At 42.5% G+C, this 22,184-nt stretch overlaps 1 protein-coding gene across 5 annotated transcripts in view; it reads right to left on the bottom strand.

The window, feature by feature from the left end:
- The window catches only part of AKAP13 (A-kinase anchoring protein 13), a 212,700-nt gene that overhangs the window by 80,534 nt on the left and 109,982 nt on the right, over positions 1-22,184 (bottom strand). For all 5 annotated transcript variants that reach the window (XM_026074447.1, XM_026074429.1, XM_026074418.1 and 2 more), the window contains exon 9: positions 17,204-17,280. In XM_026074447.1, the coding sequence (XP_025930232.1) occupies positions 17,204-17,280 (77 nt within the window). The remainder of the gene's footprint in view (positions 1-17,203; positions 17,281-22,184) is intronic.

Here is a 22,184-nt window from a genome sequence, read left to right on the forward strand (position 1 = left end):
CGTTCCTCACCTGAGAAGATCCTCTACTCCACCACACGGGGAGTCATACAGGATATAACACCGCTGAGAGCTGCTGTTCAACACAGAGTGGGGAAATAATCTTAGCTAATGTCCCAGCAGCCCAGTGAGTGGCCACCATCATTGAGCGATCTCAGAAATGAGAATCTGCTATTTATGGGCTCGGTCCCTTAACCACCTAACAAACAGCAGCTAGCAAAGCAAATACTGGAAAACAGAGCTAATATAGGATTTTCTCCCAAAGGAGAACACACAGATACAAAATATGACTCTTCAGTGGGACTATATACTATTACAGCTCTTAGCAACACTGCTAGCTATGCTAATTACGGTGATCAGGCCTCATACTCTAAAGGCAGTGTTACAACTTTTGGGATCTGGAAAGACAATAACATAAATATAAGTATTTAAAACAGTGAATTGCATTTATCGGAGTTTTCACACCATTGTAAACATTATGCAAGCCACTTGAAATTGGTTTGCACAGGCTACCCACCAAACATCTGAAGGCCTGCTCAATCCACATGATACCCAAACAAACAGCTTCTGGCAACTCTTCCTACAGAGGAGTTAGACTGGGAGATCATTGTATTTGTCTCAAATGCAAGAATAAGGGGATGTTTCATTAACTATAAAGTTGACAAATTCAAAACTCAAAGGATTTTTTTTATTTTTATACCATGCATAATAAAAAAAACATATTCTAACATCACTGAGATAAACAAAGAGTACAAGAAAGGACTGATTTACAAAAGTAAATACATATATATATTCCATTATATCATAATAATAAAAAAATCTTGAAAGAGTAAAGCCTTACAGTTTAAGGTAAAAGATTAAAAATTAGAATAAGTTTTTATGCAGGAAAAAAGATCACCTCACATTTTCCAAGCGCAGGAAATACTGTTACATTGACTTCAAAAACAACGGCTCAATACCCATTGTTGTAGGCACGACACAGGATCAGACCAACATAGTCAGATCCACTCTGGAAAGCCTTGCAGTTATGAGAGATTTGATTCAAAAATATGCTTGGTGGATGCTTCTATCTAAAGATCTACACATTTAGCTAAAAAGGGAGACAGGATAGCAAGATTACATAGGTCAATTGGCGGATAAGTCCAACAAAAATGACGTACAGAACTGGTGAGTAAAATTACTAGACAATAAAAAAAGACACATTTTTAGCCAAGCAAATTAATTTAACTTTTACCATTCTTTCATGCCTTCAATTTAAGCCACTGTCGTCAAATTGAAAAGTAGAGAAGGGTCATTCAAACGAATAAATCATGCCAGAAAATGATTCAGCTTCCCTCTTTTTTTCTTTCCCTCCCCTTTTAACTGAAGTGCCTAGGATTCGGCCGCTGGGAAGCCCACACGACCCAGTGCATTGTCCTGGCTGGGCACTCTGTCAAAAAGGAAAAAAGTTATCTCTTCTTTCATCTCGTAACTTGAAAATCTGCAAGTGGAAGTGGTGGGAAAGCGGAGCACTGTATAAAAGCACCCACCGTACTTCCAGGTCAATTTTTTGCTTGGCTGCTAACGAAGGCAGGGAATAGAGACACTGTGGTATTTGTTTTGCACTTCCAATTTTTGTGTTTGCTTTGTGGGGAGAAGGACCTCAGACCCCACCGGTAATTGAAATGCTCTGACTGCGGCTAAGACCCGCTCTCCCTAGCGGCACCGGACCCTCTGGCTCCCCCTCCTTCCTTACACCCCACCAATATTTTCATGCCCTCTCTACATGCATTTGGAAACTTGAAATAAAATCCAATACAAACTCTGAGAGTAGGCATTTTGATTCCAGCTCCTGTCTGTGAGGTCTGCCTTAGGACCACATTAGTATTACTTTGCTCACTGTTTTATCCATTTCCCCGGCAGTCCGCTGCAAAGAATATTAAACAAACACGTCTTCACAGCGCAAGAGCCCAGGAAAGAATGTTGACCCTGCAGAAACAAAACTGTTTTACAAATTTTTACACCACTTTTATCTTTCTGGCCTCAAGACGTCTATGCCAGGTAAGGACTCGTAGAGCCCACAAAGAAAAGTGTGCTGTATTCAAACGCGGTTCAACACTGCTACAGCAGTACCTGCTAGATTTGTTTTTCCCTTTAGCCAAATTTTAAAATATATTCCTAAAGGAATTTCAGGAGATAAAGCGTATGTACAATTAACAGCCAGATATGTTGAAGCTTACTCAGTTAGTGAGGAATTTTCTCAACTGTTGACATTGTTCCAGAAAAATAATAAAATATTTATTTTTAAGTTTATAAACTAACATATGCTGCAACTCTTCTAGCAGCTTTTCAAAGATCCCTTTATAGTAATAGCTGTTCTCACAGGTATAATTCCTAACCGGAATACTCTATCCCAACCCAGTTCCTATTCCTCTACCTTTAAATAAAAGTAGGGAATGCCCCTGGAAATACTGGTCAGGTCAATACAAGTATTTTAGGAAAACTTTGGCTTTTGGGTTTTTGTGTTCCCCTTTTTATCTACCTGTCACAGCTGCCACACTTCCATACAATTAATAACTTCAATAAATAAGGTAATTAAACAGACTTAATCTAGTGGACAACGATAACTGGGGATGAAAATGTCAAACAGCAGCATTTGACATATTTGGGAGTCTTGCAAACTTCCTGAGGCATCTGACCGATGCTGGCCATCCCATCCTCAGGAGCTGCAAAGGTCCCTGTGTTGCAGGGAACTGGGCAGTTTGCTCTGGAGAAATCTCAAATCATCTCAAATTTCTGGCCAGTGACTACAAGGAAAGGGGTTGTTTGGTGTTCTTAGGAAGAAGGGGCAAAATGTTCCGGAGCTCTCAACGGGCTAAAATCCAAAGCATTTACAACAGTCAGAAGCAAGAAAGCTTGCAGATAACCAACCAAACTGATGCCAGTGCAATCAGTGCAAACCACTGTCGCAGTGTCTGGGAGGAATAAAGATTATGCAACATCATTCTGTACAGAAAAACGTTCTTTCCATCATGAAACGGTTAAATAACTCATATAAAACCCTTCTACCCAAAGTCAGAATTGCTGACTGCTCAGCTAGTCCTTTTGGCTATTATGCAGTATTAATCTCTGCTGTTTCTGAAGTTAGCCTTTAGGAGAAAAAAAAGCAACTTCAAAACATGCAAAAATTAATGAAACCCATATGTGGTATACTGTCATTATTCCATGTTTATAAGAGGATCAGGTTTTGTTAAACGGGCTTATTTAATGCAGACGCATAAGAAAAAATACCCAGCAAAAGATCTGAAAGCTATTGAAAGAAAAACATTTTCTTTGTTAACTCAAGCAGCCAGTAACAAGCAAAAAGACACAGTTTATACTAAATATATGATATATTTTGGTGCAAGTTTGTTTACAACTTCACTGACAGCTTATAAAGTTCTCATAAGTAGAGAAATCTCCCTCAGATATATTTTACCCTTTTGACCCTTTTCACCCCATGCTGCATTTAAGCTGGGACAACCTAAATATCAATGGCTTATGGAAACATCTGTTGGTACAGGCACACGATTCAGACTTTTTCAACAGCTGTTGTTATTTTACGCTCTTTTGGCTAGGGCAATTGGTGGGACTGGAAGAAAGTATTAGTCGGGCTCCTTTCCTGACTTTGCCCCCTACTCAGGCACTGGAGGCGGTGCCCCATTCTTCCTTCTCCCCTGGGAGTTTGAAAAAAAGGGCAGAATGTGCCCCAAATTAGAAATGAAGCCTTGAGCTGCGTCGCTCTGTTCGGTCTCGCTTCTTGGTCAGCCACCGCAGATAAGAAACTAAGGAAATAGAGCTCCCGGATGGGCACCTGCATAATCTCATTTATTCACCTTGATACGGGCTAAAATATCCTCTGCTCTAGCTGCTTTCTTCCCCGCGAACGAGAGCTAATCGCCCGCAGCACTCTGACACCCAGCGCCTTGGCTCCCCTTCCCATCTCCCCCAACAGCTCGCCGCAATAAACCCCAGATTTGTTCTGCCTCCCCTCCTGCTGTTTCAATACCGGCATCCAGACATCTGCCAACATCCTCCGTAAAAGATAACACACGGTATATTTTAAGGGCCAACCTGCCAAAAGGTTTTCCATGCGCCAGGCAGCGCTGCTTACCGGTTAGGGAACACGCGTTGCTCGTAATGAGACATGCCTAAAAGCAGAACGTACTTTTCTGGGGAGACAAACAATTACCTAAAAGGCATTTTAAATTAAATCAAAATATTCCCATTTTTAAACACTTAGCTCAGCTGCTACTTGAAACAATATGTTTGCAGATAAATTCCGTTTTCTTGAAAGAGTAGGAAAAACTTAGAGAGCTTTTAAACTCCTTTAAAATATCATTTTTCGGTATACACTCAAACCGTAGAGAGCAGGAGAAAGGCAATACGTAGAGCACAGAGTTTCCCCCTCTCTTTTAACAGAGGGCACTTGTTTACTCTTACCTTCAAAACTTCTTATTTTGCTGTCATGCATGCCTAGCGTCTCAGCAGGTATTGACTTAATTGTACCAAAACTGGCCCAGAAGAACAGCAACAAGAAAAGCTACTTTAAACGGCGATCACTTATCTAAAGGAGGGAGAGCCCCAGGTTCTCAAGCGTGGGAGATATTTCAGCATTAAAGAATTCTAGGAGCTACTCCAAGACGCAAATTTTTGTTGTCTGGTGCACTGTAAGGATTTTAAGCCCAGAAAGAAGAAGATATTTATTTAGTCTCTATACTTAAAGTTAGAACAAAGACGGAGGATTCATCTACACTCTTCTGGGTGCCTTTTGCATCATTTAAAATAGACGAAATGAACCCCAGCTTCCTCAAAGACACAAAGCAAGCAATAGCCTTGACAAGCAATTCAAACACTGTCCCCAAATATCCCTCTGTTACCAAAAGAGCCTTTACAGTTTTCTCACCACATCTCCCCAAAATGCAGGTTAAAACCAGAATTTGCAAAATGCCCCAGAGCTCATTTCAGGGAGCAGAGGACCGTAATCCCGAATCGGGGCGCTGTTCCTACACCTCTCCTCTGGCACCTGCGTTTCCAGCATGCTGCAGCTGCTCTACGGTCAGCAGTGGAGAGGGATGGGCTGCAAGCAATTATTTAAGTCTTTAAGATAGCGCAGGGCTGCCTCAAAGACAACGTACTCACCTTCCACTGCGCCCCCCAACACCCAAAACTCTCCAGCCTCCCCCTGCACAAGGCATCACCTCGTCCTCGGCACAGCAAACTCGCTGCATTCAGAAGTCTTTCAAGCAACTGAGTCCAAGTCACCCTTAAGCTATACCGAAGCCCACAAAGAGCGTCGGATCCCTCCCCCTTCACACCAAAACAGAGGAGTATAACATATCCCACGAGGTTTTCACAGTTAAAAAGAGAGAGAATTAGCAACGATGAATGCAAAGGTGCTTTTTATTAAGATATTAAAATAGGTTACTTTAGGTTTCTCAGATTATTATTAAAAATTTTGTTGAGGTTATTAATAAAAAATAACTTTGTTAAAATAAGTTATTGCCAGGCTTTTAAAACTCCTCCATATTATCCAGAACTTTTCCTACAGTTACACCTCCTACAGGTGAAATGGTATCAATATTTGAAAACGATGTAAGCAGAAAGCCCCCTCTTTTTTGAAAGGCTCCGAGCCATACATTACTGCTCTGACTTTTCACCCCTCACATTTAGGCATTTGAAGCACAGACTTGTCCATCTCCTCCTGGGCAAGCAAGTACGTATGTAGTTGCTCATCTTGTTATAGTAAAAGGCAAAGAGTTAAGTAAAATAAAATAAAAAATAGAGCGGGGGAAAGAAAAGCCAAAAAACACTTCTCTATCCTCAGCAGATGTTAACAGCCCACCCGGTCTGTGTCTTTTGACTCGGGTAAGAATCAATGAAATCCGCAGTGCAACATTTTGGAGCGACGGAAGAGATTTCTAATCTCCCAAGTATCAGATCTCAGACTGAAACCAATGTGCGAGCTGCATCTCTAGCCTTTGAAACTGTGTATTTTGGAAATAATATCCCTCCCAACTGTTTTTAGGTATTTAATGCATCCAGCTGTGCTAAGAAACTAAGCAAAAGTTCAGCGTCAGATAAGTTCGGATTATGATCTTATTGTGATTTATGGAGGTAAGTACAGACTCAGACAGAAGGAAAACAAGCCACTTGACGTTAAGCAGACTCAGTACCAGGTCTCAGGCTAATGAGTTAGCAAGGGCGAGGCTTCACGTTCCTGCCTCTTATCTCACCAGCTGGAAGGACAACGCAGGAGAAGGGGGAGCACATTCGGCTGGTAACTGAGCCAGGCAGGCTCGGTGGCCTAGTAGTTGCAAAAGCGATATTGCAACTCCCATAGCAATAGAAAAGATGGAAAATCCTTCAGGACAGGGAGGCACATAGTGCTTGAAAAAGGTACTGTGCTCCCTCTCTCTCCCTGCATCTATTTTTAAGAGACGCAGAACATTTCCACTATTAAATGCTTTTCAAGAGGGGTTTGAGAGGGCCAGGGCCATGCAATTATCACTTTTGCAAATACTGCAAGAATAGGCCCCGGAATAAATAAATGCATAAATAAGGTGAAACTAGTATTATTGTGGCTGTGATGTCAGGATATAAATCAAGACAGGGTCTTTAGGGAGAAGTAATATCTAACTAGACTGACAGAATGATATGCCAGGCATCAGTCCTTTTCCAGATCTGAAACAAGAGCAGTGCAACTCAGGTTAAATACAGGCTAGGAACAATTACTCTGAGTTTAACTACACAAACAGAAGAGAAAGCAAACAAGATAACCCAGAAATATTGTCTCTCTCTTTTGGATGAGCCTCTTGGGCACAGCTACTGCCTTCGCTTTTGCTGAGTACATTGCTGGCACGGAGATGATAAACACAGTAAGAAAGCAAGCAGGGGGTAGCTAAATTCACCGCTGCTTAGGAGAAAATGAAAAGTTAGCTACAGCAAATGCATGCTTATAGAGGCATAAATTTAATGCCTAAATGAAGCAGAAAGAGAAGACGGAAAGACAAGAGCCTTGCTAGCTGGAAAACACCAAGTGCAATAGAAAGCCTGGTTTAGAATTTGCTCCCATCCGCTAATTCCAATATAGCTGATAAAGTATATTTTATTAAACCATTGCAAAACTCTGTCACATTCTTGTTACAAGCTCCACGTTGGGGCTATTCCAAAGCAGAAGTCCAAAATACAGACCACAGGAGTAAAAACAACAAATTGATGATGGAAGGGAGGCAAGCGGCGATGAAAAGAAGCACTATTCATATCTCAGTCTATCCGCTCTGGGCTCTAAACAAAAAAGTTGCTACCATCCATGCTTTTTACAGTATCCGCATTTGAAGACATTACCTCTTCTTCTGTGTGAATGATGGCAAATGCAAGTATTCACATTCAAAGATTTTCCTTTCCTTGAAAGTTTTGATGGATTTGGTGCTGTGACAGCACGGACAACCGTGGCTGACTACGGTCAGATACAACATAAGCTCACAGCTCTGCCTTGCAGCTGCCTCTGCTCACCCAAACCCAATCCTTTTCCACACCAGTCAAGTGCTTTGATTTTAAATATCATATGCGTGCATACCAAGACAGTCAGGACTGGAGAGGTGGGCGGAGAGGAACCTCATGAAGTTCAACAAAGGGAAGTGCAGGGTCCTGCACCTGGGGAGGAATAACCCCATGCAGCAGTACAGGTTGGGGGTTGACTTGCTGGAAAGCAGCTCTGCTGAGAAGGACCTGGGAGTGCTGGTGGACACCAAGTTAAGCATGAGGCAGCAATGTGCCCTTGTGGCCAAGAAGGCCAATGGTATCCTGGGGTGCATCAGGAAGAGTGTTGCCAGCAGGTCGAGGGAGGTGATCCTGCCCCTCTCCTCAGCCCTGGTGAGGCCACATCTGGAGTACTGCGTCCAGTTCTGGGCTCCCCAGTACAAGAGGGATGTGGCACTACTGGAGCAAGTCCAGCGAAGGGCTACAAAGATGATTAGGGGACCGGAGCATCTCTCTTATGAGGAAAGGCTGAGAGAGCTGGGCCTGTTTAGCCTGGAGAAGAGAAGGCTGAGAGGAGATCTTATCAACGTGTACAAGTATCTGAAGGGAGGGTGTCGAGAGGATGGGACCAGACTCTTTTCAGTGGTGCCCAGCGACAGGATGCGAGGCAACGGGCACAAACTGAAACACAGACGCTTCCATCTGAACATGAGAAAACTTTTTCACTCTGAGGGTGACAGAGCACTGGAATAGTTTGCCCAGAGAGGTTGTGGAGTCTCCTTCTCTGGAGATATTCAAAACCYGCCTGGATGCAATCCTGTGCAAYGTGCTCTAGGTGACTCTGCTTGAGCAGGGGGGTTGGACTAGATGATCTCCAGAGGTCCCTTCCAACCTCAGCGATTCTGTGATTCTGTGACTTCTGTACAGACCTGTGCTATTTTAATCATCCACTACCATATTCACCATCTACTCTTGCTTTGCAGTCCCAAGCTTAATGCCCTCTCAATCACAGACAAATTCTACCGTGTTACCACTCTGCACAACAGAGTACTTGTAGGCTTTCCAGGCTGAAAACAGCAGGAAAGGCACCACTGGCCATGCCAGAGAGCAGTGACTTAGTCAACATGAGCTACAACATGGAATGAAAAGGCAACAAAGAGTATTGTCCAGGCTTTTATTTTATCTGATGTTTTAAAATCAGTTTGATTCCAGAAACATTCTGCAACACAACCAAGTCACTTCAGGCCACACTGAGATGTATACAGGATCCTGAGCAGTAAGAGCAGAGGTTTTGGAGGAAAAGAATCTGAGGTTTCCAGCTTGGTATCAAAAATAATATAATAAGAGAAGACAGACTGTCTAAAAAGGGTGGGGAGAAAAGACTGAAAAAGATAACAAAAAAGGGATTCTGTGCAACTACTGAGAGGCTAAATTCATTTTGATTCCATGTTTCCATGGAAAGAGTTTTAACAGTACTGGGTAAAATGCCAAATACATTTTCATAACGATTCACACTGCATGAATGGAAATACTTAACAGAAGAACAATTCTTTCTAATCTGCACTCTAAATAAAATTCTCTCTCCTTTCCTTTACATTTTTCCTTCTTATTCACACCATTTTTTTCATCCTTTTGCTGGAAGATTAAGTCCAAAACGCCATGTCTGAATACTGCTGAGAGTCCTGCCTATCTCTCAAATCACAGTGCACGTCCATATCTGAGCGCTCTCAGATTGCATTGCTAGGTTTCATCTTCTAAGAGAGGCTTTAAAGACTGGAGGTATCATGCAAACGCCTAGTCCATACGAACCTCCAGGACACAGGCCACAACGTAACCCAGCAGTTGTAGCATTGGTTTGGCAGTTTATTTTGAGCTGCAGCATATCACTCAAGAGGACACCCAGCCCTGATGAAAAACTTCACGTGATGGAGAGCTGAGACTCCTCCGTCGCTCATCGATTCCCATCCTGGAAGAGCCCTGACCCTTTCAGGATGCAGTTCACCACCAAAGCCCACACAGCATTGAAACAGCCCAAGAAGCACATGTCTCCCTCCCCTTCCTGACCACTTGCTCCCACCCCTCAATTACACCAACATAAATGGACCCGTTCAAGGAATCATCTGGATTAGAAACAAACCAACCCCAAACCTTCCCCCCTTCCTCCATACACAGTTAGCTAGAGGCTCTCTCCATGTGTGTCGCTTCTTGCTGAGACCCACCTTGCAGGGGACTTTTTGGATCTGCCACAAATTGTCACAGAAATTTTCCCTAATCCTGAAGAATTATACCTAAAAAAGCAGCAGGCTGCTACATCAGATTGCCCAATGTAATACTTGAAATATGTTCAGCTATTCAACGCTTCTTCCCCAGCACCTGAGGTTGCATATTCAGCTTCGAGCAGCAGCAACTTTAAACCAGGACAGCTTCATGCAATTTGTTAAACTTAACAAATACTCACTCTCTGAAGTAAAATGCCCATATTTATCTTCAAATGATGACTGGAGAAACACTTAAGATGAAAAATCATGAAAAAACTTACGTACAAGCTTTAACATTGCTATTAGTGTAGAATGGCTACAGAACTGAAGAATCATTGCGTGATTCCTCACCAAACCCCAGAACAAATATATGATAACTTAAAAACCTATTTCTTGCATTAATGATTCTCAGCTAGGAAGCTCTTTCTCTAGGGCACTGTAACTATCAGTGAACTGTGAGAAGCATTACTTTACAGAAAACTGTAAATGCTTGGTTTTCCAAATTGTAGGGTGCCAACTGCAACTTCCAAAATATCAGAATGGAGCCAGACAGTTTTTTTTACTTTCAGAAAGATAAAAGCCCAATGATGTGATACACCAAAGGCTGTTCTGTCATAATAATGCAGTCTCCATTGAAAAGTCCACATTTGGTCTCCCATGTTATCATCACAACTTCCTCTATATTTAGACTAGGAATTAAGTGTGCAGTAACCATGCCTACCATAGAACAGTTACACCACAAAACTTCAAGAGATTTCAAATACAAATAAAAGAATCCATATGATACAGGAGATTGAACCTTTGAAAAACAGCACAGTATTTTCCTCCACAAGGAACAATATTCAATGTCAGCATTCCTTTGCCATGGTAACAGACAGTCTTATACATCCATTATTTCATGTATCCATACTTTTATGATTGCATAAAAAAATATATCTAACCACTGGAAAAGATTTCCAAAACCAGTACTTCTTATATTGTATTGGAAATCTTTTAGCTCTTTGTCAAACCTGTGAAATAATTGAGTACTGATCCTAAACAGGACCTCAGAAAGCTACTCTAATACACTAATATTAAATAATTCATATAAGTGAAACCCATTCTCCGAAGCAAGTCAAAAACAAGCACTGCAGAAGATTCAAATTCCAAAAGAGTTGCCTTTGAGCAGCATCCATCTCAAGACAACCACAGGAATATACACACAGTCCTGCCTTTGAGGCAACATTCAGTAGAACTGTATTTACAGATGGTAAAATGAAATTGCAGGTAGCTCGTCAAGCTTTTAATAATTAGTGTGACAAAGCTGAGGAATAAACTTCCTGTGCAGCTGATATGGGGAGGAAGGCAGAGCCAGAAGTTTTATTAGAGGGAGAGTGGCTCCCAAACACAAAACAAAGGACTGGAAAAATGATTCTGGCAACATGCATTTACTAACAGTCTACAACGCGGATTAGCTAATCCTGCCGTGCAGTGGTATTTGCAGCGCACATCTTGTGAGCAGAGTAAGCCAGTTCTGCTGCAGTAGCTGAAGGCGTTCAGCTTTGGGGAGGACCCATCAAATTACACAGCGGTCAGAGGGGGCCGGCAGGAAATTCTGAAAAAGAGTATTGGGGCTATATGCAACAACCTTTGCATCTAAAAAGCCTTGCCTGTGGTGACGGAAGGGAAGGTGCAGGGGAAGAGAAGTAGCCTGCAACCTCTGAAGATCAGCAAGGGCTGCAACAAGCCCTGCAGCCGCCGTGTGCGGTGGAGGCACGCTCGTCTGCCCCGGGCTGCCGCGGGTCGCACCAAGCCAAAGCTGCGAGTAGAAACTCTGCACCGAGCCTGGGATTTGGCCGGCTGGCCGCGTTCCTGCTTCTCTTACTAACACCCGTGAATCCGGTGACTGAACTTGGAAATGACTGTATCAGGATGAGGATTAGCAGCGTGCACGAGAAAAAGGAACTGGAATTGCAGCACCCAAAGAAATTAACTGTAGGACAAAAAACCTCCCACACAATAGTTGTGTAAATGCTTTCCTGCTACAGACTTTAAAGCATGAGGAATAGTAAACATCAACAATAAGCTCAGGCTGGTTTGAATTCCTTATTTTTTCCCCACTTCTAAGTCTCTGTGGCATATACTGTGGAATCGACAGCTTACGCAGTGATGCACAAAACAGACTACTCTGCTTTGCAGTCTGCTCTGCAAAACCACAAATTCGGACGAGGGCTCACCATCTGATCCGGTTTCCCCGTCGACCTCTCGAGCCTCGGGGGCAGACAGGATGCTGGTGGGTGTGAGAAAGGGCCTCGCTGGTGACGAGCCCTCAGTCCTGACCCGGTGCGTGTGCGTCACCCTCTCGGTCTGCCAGGCTTAGGGCAGCCTCCTTTCGGGCAGATTTTTTCCATATTTACTGTAGTTGCTAGAATAACATTCACCCAGGAGAGTTACACAAGTGGCTTTAGAAAGGCAGAGCTAGGATATAGCCCTAAGACGACCCTGCACTTAACACTGCAGGACCCCATTTCGATCTGGGTATAACCAACCGCTTCAGCCATGCGTGCGGACGTTTTCCACGCCGTTCCCGGGGCCCGTTGGAAAAAAGTGGTTTGCAACCACACAACCACAGACCTTAGCACAGCATGCATACATACACACACACACACACGCAGAGCAAAGCGACTGCAGCGTGCACAAGTGACCTGAATTCTGCTGTTTCCTCAGGGTGAGCAGTCAGCTTTAGAGTCTTAACATTTTGTTAAAGAAGTTATTTTTCTAAGAAAATAAACCCAAACTGGATCCTGCCGAACTATAATGATCCCTTGCTTTGAGTCACCAATGAGTCTCAGCATTTTTGAGTCATGAAACATCTCTCTACTGCTTGGCTTAACCAAGCAACCAGCTTCAACAGAAGGCTCTTCTTATCTCCAGGAACCTGCCACTAGAGGGGGTGACATTGTACACCTTGTCCAGAATTGCCACCACTTATCTGCTGGCTCCAGGGAAGAGAAAGCTGAAAGACTATAGTCAGGGGGAAGGACAAATCTCTGGATCCTTCCAGCCTTCTCACCTACTCTCCATCCCAACACCTACCTCACTGCTGCGGGAGTCTCTCCTCTCACCCCTAAACCCTTTTTCACCCAATCCAGTCCGTTCCCTATGCCTATCTCCATCACCTACAGAAGCTATTCCCTCCTCCCTCATCCTCCTTCGCTTCTGCTGTCCCTGTCCCCTTCCTCCTCCAACTCTCCGTGCTTCCACCTTCCTCCATGCACCCAACTGGACTCTCCCAGCAGCTTCTTCCTCTTCTCTGTGTTGGGAGGAACAGAGAAATTGGCCCTGGAAGAAGGATGACATAACCCCGTTATGCTCAGGTCCCCCATGCAGCAGCTCCCGTGGAGCCCCTGCCACAGAGAGGTGCAGCCACAGGGAAAACCCTGCTTAGCTCCTGCAGCCTGGGGCCGGACCCTTCACAGAAGCTCTTTGCAGGCTGCAGCTGTAAAAAAATCCCACCCAGGCACAGAAACTTCCTTCAGCAGAAACATGTAGGGCTAGAAAGGACCTCAAGCAATTGGTTGGCCTGCTGTTGCTACCTAGGGAACCTACTCATGGCTTTCACTCTTGGTTGTGGCTTACTCTCCAAGGGTCTGGAAGGCAACGAAGAAAAAGGCAATGAAGAAAAGCAAGCTCACACACACGCTGTGTGTGCGTGTGAAACACACAGGAACCCTTACAGGAGAAGGGAAAAAAACCCTCAACAAAGTAGGGACCTACAAATCAAAACCAACCAATAACAACAGACCTAGGGCACTGCCCCTGACAGCTGCCATCTGTCTTATTCTTAACAGCTTCCAGGGAAGGAGGTTTCATATCCTTCCTTGGTGGTCTCCCCATGGTTTCATGATGATAACAGGAAGTTTTCTCAATATCCAATCTAAGTCATCCTGGCAAATTAGCAAATCAGTAAATTATGCTGCCACAGAAATGTGGAACTTTAATAATGACGCTTACATACTGGAAGAGTGCTATATTGCACAATAGTTTTCTTTTCATTACACTGAATAAATTTAATTCTTTCAACCTTTTCTCACATTTCTTTATCTCTTCTTCTTGTTCACTTCCAATATGCCCGAACCCTCCTTAGGGCAGGACACCCAAAGGTTGATTTGCTGACACTGATGAGGCCTCAGCAGTGCTGGTTGCCTCCTGGGTCTTACAGATGACACTCCTTTAACATAACGCAAAACAAGATGCGTCTCTTTTGCAATAACTTCTCACTGATGATTCATGCTTAATTTATAGTCCACTAAAAATCCTAGGTCTTTTTCTCTCCATTGCTTTCCAACTCAGTAATCCTTACTTAGTAAATGTGCATTTTGACTTCTTTGCAAATGAATCACCTTGTAATTGTCTTCATCTCTTATCTGGGTACACTCTCCAATTTGTTACGGTCATTTTGAATTCTTACCCTATTCTCCCAAAGGCCTGCAACTCCTCCCAACCTGACGTCACCTGCAAGCATTGCAAATGTACTCTCATTTTCCAAATCATTACTGAAAATACTGAACAAAACAAGAAGTTTTTTCCCAGAAAGCAACATTGCTGATATATCACATATTACTGCACTAGCTGGATCAGTGGACAGATGAAAGTGCAAATCATATTATTTGAGCTTCATTCTAAGTGAAGATAGTGCTGGAGCCACTATGCTCCACTTCTAAATTATTTTAATATCACAGTAGGTAGAAGCCAAAGCAGACTTCTCATTAGAGTTAAGAATGTAGAAGTACTCAATTTAAAAAATGCTACTGTTTAATTTTAATCGATCACATCAAATTATTCCCTCAGCTCCTCTCAGCATTGCCAAATGAACCAGCAAGATGAGAACTGATGAAGTCCCAGGCAGAAAGGACACTTACAGCAGATACTGCTAAACACAAGAGGAGCTTGGGAAATCCTTGTTACAGAATTTCTAAAACACAATAAATACCTCAGAGAAAACATTCTGGAGATTTAAGAAACAGCCACTTAAAAAAAAAAATTTTTAATAGGAAAAATCATTTTTCCATTATTTTCTTTTCAGTGTTTATAACCCTGCAAACCATTATTTTCCTAAACACTTTTCAGCTGCAACTTTTCCATGACATGCACAAGTGCCTCTCTCAGGCATCGTCCTCTGAAATGACTATGGGCAAAAGCATGTGTATCTTATTCAAGTAACGCTCGAGTACATTTCTTGGCATCAAGAATCCAGATAATTCCCTGTGTCAAGAAACTAATTCATACAAAAGATTCTCCCCCCTTTTCTTTCCAATGAGTTTAAAGCTTATTGTTATTCAGCCTGATTCAAAAATACAAGAAGTTTCTCTTTCTCCAAAACTTGTTTTATAGTCTGTGTGTATAAACTGCTTTCCACATTGCATGTTTATAAATATTATCCTGCAAAATTCTCACCTATGAACCAAGAGTTAACGTAGTTCCCAAACGCCTTGAACCAGGGCTCCGGACAGTGTTAGGCACGACCACTAAACGCACCCCAGTGCACGACAAGGTGCAAGTAACAACATTTCTATTTGCAACGAGTTAAGCAAACCGCTTTTACTAACCACAAAATGGCTCAGTAATGAGAAAGCAACGAGCACCTGAAAGACTGCTGGCTACAAAAAGCCAACACGAAACAAAGCGGAGACGAAGGACAAGGCAGGAGACGTGCAGGTCACGTTTGCTTTCACCGGCCGGCTCCCTGCTCAACCTACGTGTGTGAATTAAGGTCTATTTATAAGTCTTCGGCTGATTTTTTTTTTTTTTAAATGACCTTAATATAGTGCAGTTGTTATTTTGTTTCTGTTGAACGTAGCAACAGGAAACCCTGTCACTCCTGCAGCAAACTTTCCATTCCCCTGACACTCCCAGTCCCACACCAGAAAAGCCAGATTTCTAAAGAGGTGTTGGGTGAGGGGGGAGGGGAGAGCAGGAAAGAAGAGACGAGAACGCACGCAAAAAAAAATCCAAATGCATGTAAAACATGCAAAATGGAAGCAAAGTTCAATACCTTCTTCTTTTTCCTTGTTTGAGAGGAAGGCAGCTTGAAATAAAATGCAGGCAGGGTTTCTATTTGCATTTTCTAAACATAGCTTCCTTTACTACCAGATAACCTAAGTATTAGTCATGAAAATTATCCATAATAAAAAAATTAGCACCTTTACATTCGAGCACTCCAATATGAAGGACTTATTTATCAGGACAAATTTTAGCTTGGAGAGTTATTAGCGCTATTCCCTGGTTAACTCACTGAGCTAACAGCTACAGAAATTAAGCCTTAACTTGTTAAAAACAAAATTAACCTGATTTTATTACAAGCTTTGGCAGGACTGTTCTGCTGCCTAAAGAGCTTTACTGTGGGATGAGCAAAGTTTTTGGTGCTCCACCCTGTAATGTTAACTCATCTCCACAATATTTTCTCTTTTAACAGCTTCGTAATTGCAAGCTAACGCACAAACACAGCTGCTCAATGGCAACGTGCACCAACACAGGCTGCGAGCAATTTAGCATTTGCAAAACATTATCTTTTTCAGGAACAAGAAACTATGTATAACATCTAGGAGCAAATGCAAATCCAACTAAGAAAGGTAAAACCGACAAATCCAGCTCCTGATTAAGCAGAATACATATTCTTAAATCAAAATTACATTCCCGTCAAGCCCAACACCCTTATTTGTTATTGCAGACAGTCCTTAAAAATGGCAAGGCACCGGGGGGGCAGGGGAAGCGGTAACACAAAACCAAGCCCACGCACTTCAGATCTCTTGCAGGGCCTTTCTCTAGAGTCATCTGGGGCAGGCAGGTGGGGTTTTCCCTCCTGTTTGATCCCTGCACGTCTTTCCACCGCGCGTTTCTATTCCGGGAAAGCACCGTTCGCTTCCAGACAGCAACGCTTTCGGGCGGCGCAGGCTGGGCTCCGCTCCGCACACCCCAGCGCGGCCCGGCTTCGAAAAACTCTCCAGCCAGACAAAGCCTGGGGAGGGATGAAGCGTCCTGCCGGGAACACAGCGGAAGCAGAGCCACGCGCAGCGGCCAGGAGTATGGCACGCTCAATGGGCATCCCTCTTATCTGAGCACTGAGTCCCGGGGATGCAGCAAAGAGCAAAAATAACCTTATTCCTACTGATCTTTGACCAAAGCTGCCGCAGGAGGAACCTATCGGGTCAAACTGTACTGCGCAGACTGAGACAACCTAAATATGGCTTCAGCCAGAGTGTTTTAAAAATGAAAGGTCTAAAAAAAAAAAAAAAAGTTCATGCTATTTTCAAGAGGCTAAAATAAAAGGTCACAATGAAAAACTAAGTTTAGTCTTGTAAAGAGTACAGAAAGGAAATCAGCAGTTTAGGTGGCCATCCACAGCAGTGCTGACAGTTCTTTAAAAAGCACAGAAAAATACAAGGTAACAACATATAAATGACACTTACCCTTCCCTCACAAGCTGCGCTCTCTTTGTGATCTTTCATAAAATCCACCTCATCTTCAGTTTTCATTTCCAAATGCCCTGTAAAAACAGAGGGTTTGCACAGGCAATTTAAAACAAACTTCTTTCAGTGCTGCTGATATTCTTCTGTTTATTCAAACCAGTCTCAAAAAAAAAAAAAAAAAAAAAAATCCCCAGTCTTCAACAAGTCCATTTTACTTCCAACATCTGGTTTCATTCCTGTCTTCACTGTTTGTTTGTTATTAGTTTTAACAACTAGCGTGTCTGAGACCGAAGGAAACTATGAAACAGCAGCAAGCACAGGCAAAATGCAAGCTGTATAACTCCTAAAAGGCTCTAGGTGAAGCTGAGCTTATCTGCAGGTATTTGCCCATGTTTTTTCACTCGGCTCCCATTAGTCTAGATGCAGAATCAAAATTTTTGCCTTTTTCTTCTTACCATAACAACACAAGAAATGAGACTTGTCTTCCCAATTGATATGTCAAGTGTTTAATGTATTACCAGCTTCAAAAAATTAGCTCATCTGCACTGCCCTAGAGAAGATGATTTGATCTCTGGACTAGAAAGATAAACCCTTCTCTGGGGAGTTTACATCTGTTTTCCCCCTTCCTCATGCTTCCGTGATGGTGTCACCATGGCGGTGGTACAAACATCATGTCCCAGCCGTTCTGTTTGCCCAGCAAAGACGTGAAAGCTTTCACTGGTCACCATTCAGTGGAGTTTCCTTTCTGTCTACTTTTCCTTGGCATAAAAGTCAAAGTCATAATGCTCTTTTTCCCCTGTGCTACCGACTCTCATGACAGCTATGAACAACAGGAATTAATGTAAAGTGAAAGATGTTTTGGTGTCAGGATAACAAACTGCTTTGCAGACAGTAAAGCAAATAACATTACTTTTTCCCAGGGGCTTATGTCAGTCCTATACCCATGCTATGGATACATATACTAACTTGTAGAGGAATAAAGGGATTTGACCAAGGTCATGCTGTTTGAGAGTAGCTGTGTTAGGGCTAAGAGCCCATCCTAATAACACTCACTCTTTCATTTCTACTAAAACTGCACACTGAATGAATGACAAAACCATCTGAAGGAAGATGCGCATTTGTATTGAGGGAGTTTTCCCATACGCAGAGGTGATTTTGCAAGAAGAGTGTTCCCACCTCCAATAAAAATTGCTGCAACAAATGTCACCAAGAGTTTTCCACTAGCATTGGAGTCTACTGTTATCTTTTGGGCTTTAGAGATAGTTGGTTTTGCAGTGCACTACTGATAAACTAATCCAAAATTATTAAGTCAAATTGTCATAATTTTGTCTTAATTAGATGAGTTTGTGTGTTACTAATGGCAGATTCTCAGAAATCAGAGTTAACAACACAAATTTCTGAGAACCCTATTTGTTGGGAAAGCAGTGATAAAGGCCATGACGAGAACGGCTCAGAGTTGCAGCAAACGTCTCCATGTTAAGGCCCAGAAAGGAGACCTTACCCTTTTCTCAGGGGCACGTCTCATAGGAAGAAGAGTGCCATGACTGTTCAGATCTGGTCCAAAACACAGACCACATTAAGCCAAAACTGCTGGCATACCGAGGATGGGAGAAGCAAGCAGTATGCAGATACTCCACGATGCATAGCAGCTAGAGGAACAAGTCATTTGCTAAAATACAGCACTAGGCATCAGAAGAAAATCAGAACATTCCTGGTTCTGCTTCAGATTTCCTCTGTGCATGTGAATAAGTTACTAAAACAGTCAAGAGTCTCTGCTTCCCCATCTGAGAAGCAAAAATGCTAATTATGCTCCCCTCCCTTGTACTAGATTTGAAAAGATAACGCGACCAATACTTGTAGCATTTTGATGTCCTGCACAGAGTGTCAAGAACATTGCTCCTCTTAAGGTCATCAGTTAACATTTCATCAACTCAATCCTAGCAAGATCAGACCCTCATTTTATTGTCAGGCTAGATAAAAATCAAGAGTTTCGAACACCAGAAACACATTGTTTGTGTGCTGACGCTTAACACAGGCAAATCTGTGTTTTGACTTCCATATCACTCTCAGGATGAAATCCAAGAGGACAATTTTTGCACTTTGCCAACATAATGCAACCATTTCTTTCCAAAACTCCACTAGGAACATATAATCCCAAGCAATAAGCTAGTATTTTAATACTATCACAGAGGCCTTTGGGGCACAAAGTTCATTATCACATATGTAGTACTGTTAGTGACACTGGTTATTGATTCATCCTGCTGCTCTACAAGGTGATGAAAATTGTATTAAGTGCTTTTCCATGCAGCCATAGGGAAAACGCCGTTGATATGAATGAGATGAAGATTTTTAAAATTCAAAATAAAATGATACATTTCTACCTGGCAATGAAGGTCTTTAAAGATTGAGACCTTTGAGAAGAGTCATTAGGGAAACATCTCCCAGAAGAAAAGCTAGCGAACAGTGATCACAGTATTTGTTAATTAAAGATGTCCAATCCCAACTATATAACCTAATCTTGCCAGAGTCCCCTTCTGTCAAGAAGCTGCATCTACTTGTAGGTGTTTTGTCAGCACAGCAATATTGCTTGGACATACACTCTTTCCTCTCTTCTTGCCCAGCCTGGCTATTGTGGTGTGCTTTCATATCCTAACTGCTTGATTTTGAATGAATAGTAGACACCTGCCTGACGTGCTTCAAGAACCCATTACTCAGATGTAATGTAGTTCTGACTCAAAAGCTTACAGTAACATGAGAAGCTGCCTTACGAAAAGTAGGATCTTCTTGTCTCTTCAAGTTCCTTCAATTTGGTGAACACTTGTTAGATATTTATCGGGATAAGACCATTAGTCCTTTGAGGTCTCTATTTTTGGAATAGGCTGAATGTAATAAAAGGTGATGAGATAAACAGGGATATATTTAGGAGCAATTTCATAATATATCTTAAAAAAAATTAAAGATCCCAATGATTTGGAGTACAGGCAACAGCAATATCAGCTGATTACATCTCTGACAATTTAGCACAACAATATAATCCTCTGACCACACATGTTTCTGAGAAATGGCCTCATGACCTACACTTCCTTTGGAAAGACTTTGCTGCAGTCTATCAGAAAAAGATTCGATTCATTCTACCGAGCAGAAACTCCTCCTGCATACCCACAAAATAAATACTATAAATAAACCCTGGACTGTAGGGAAAACTCCCCAACACTGAAACAGCAACAGAAAGGAGAACTTGCGCAAAGGGTTGAAGGCTGTCCCAGGAGCAGCGCACAAAGTGTGCTACACAAAACTGAGCTGGTACTGACATGAAGAATGCGCATAGCAATAATAAAAAGCAACACGTTTCTTGCTGTCTTGAATTACTGCCATATCAAAGCTCCAGATTACACTCTGTAGGAGGTGAATTTTGTAAATATAGCAAATAGCAAGCTTGGATTCATAGTACTAGCTTGCCTTTGCTTCAAGCGAACATTTTTGGGGGGCTTCCATAACATAATGCCTTAGACCAGTGCTACGATTCCTCAGGAGAAGACTTTCTAGCTGAGATTGTTCTTTGTGCAGCATCACATTGCAAATAAACAATTCTTCCTTACGGAGAGAACAGCGTTGTATTCCGAGATCTTTTAACTCTCAGTCCTTATGCATTTCAAATCTGTAAGAGGATCACCTCCTTCTCCTTCCTAAAGCTCTAGCACAGAATGATGCCTTAATAAAAGAAAGGTATTTTTTTCCTACTCTGGTTACTAGCTTATTGGACTGTCTAGTCCCTTCTCTTAAAAAAGGTCTCTACATAATGTCATGGCCCCAAGAATCCAACCAGGGATACAGCCCTGAACGGTAACTCCTGAGCCCGCAGAGCAGCAGGCGAAAAGCAAGACGCTCCCCGCAGAAATTCGCACTCCCAGGTATTGACTTACAGCCACTCCTCTTCCATTGAAATGTCAATCTGCCAGCACGCAAAAATAGCTTTCTTTTTAAAAACAGCTTTCTAATCCACATTTAAAGTGTATCACATGTTCACTAATTATCTCCTGACTATTAAACTTCTTTAAAGTCCTGAACTCGAGGCAAAATGTAGTTGCTGGAGCTGTCGGCGACCCCCAAATAATCAATCCTTTCCCCTGCTCCCCTCAGTTATTCTGCTATCAAATATCAGAACAAATCATCTGCCAGCGCTTCATTCTGCATTTGGATTGAGGAAAAAGCTCCCAGCATGGAGTAGTGAAATATCTTTACAACTTTATAACTTCATGATTTAAATCATGGCAGTTTTTTTTTTTTTAATCTTTTCTAACTTTCTTTGCTCCTTTGCTTGCTCTGTGGTGAAAAAGGAAGAAGATGCACTGTACAATTTTCTCATAGCAAAGAAAATAATGGCAACTGAAAAAGTCCAGCTGCTTACATTTAACAGCTGCCTGAACAGGTGGAATATAAAGATCAGATTAGCTCCATGTTTCAGTAGCAAATCCACCTATGATTTAATTCGAGGCTGAAGAGACAAAATCATTTCTTCTTCGCTCAGTTTATCCCTTTGTTTCCCACCCCCCCCCTTTTTTTTTTTTTTTTGAAGTTACCTGATGACGTTTTCTATTAGCTCATGTTGCACCGGCACCAAGTCTAAGCCGTCCCAAAAGCGTCACCTATCCCCCACATCGCCATGCAGCTGAGGCGCACACTGATCCCGCTTCGCAGCTGATTGCAGCCAGGAAAGCAAAAGCGATCATCCGAGGGCCAGTGCTGCTTAAAGGCACTGGAAAACAACGCTGCTGCTTTGCCGAGCAAAAGCTTTGCAAACAGGATAAGGGAGTGGGGGGAGGGCTCGCTCGCTTTTTTAAATGACCTAATACCACTGATTAGGAAGTGGCTTGTGCACGGTTCAGAAGGACACGAACAGCTGTTTCTGCAGGCTAGAAAAGAAGCTTTAAGACAGCACTGTTAATATGCTCTGACTGCAAGTTAGCAAGAATAAGAGGCA

This window comes from Apteryx rowi, unplaced genomic scaffold (genome assembly GCF_003343035.1).
Source record: "Apteryx rowi isolate R43461 unplaced genomic scaffold, aptRow1 scaffold_11, whole genome shotgun sequence".
NCBI lineage: Eukaryota > Metazoa > Chordata > Aves > Apterygiformes > Apterygidae > Apteryx > Apteryx rowi.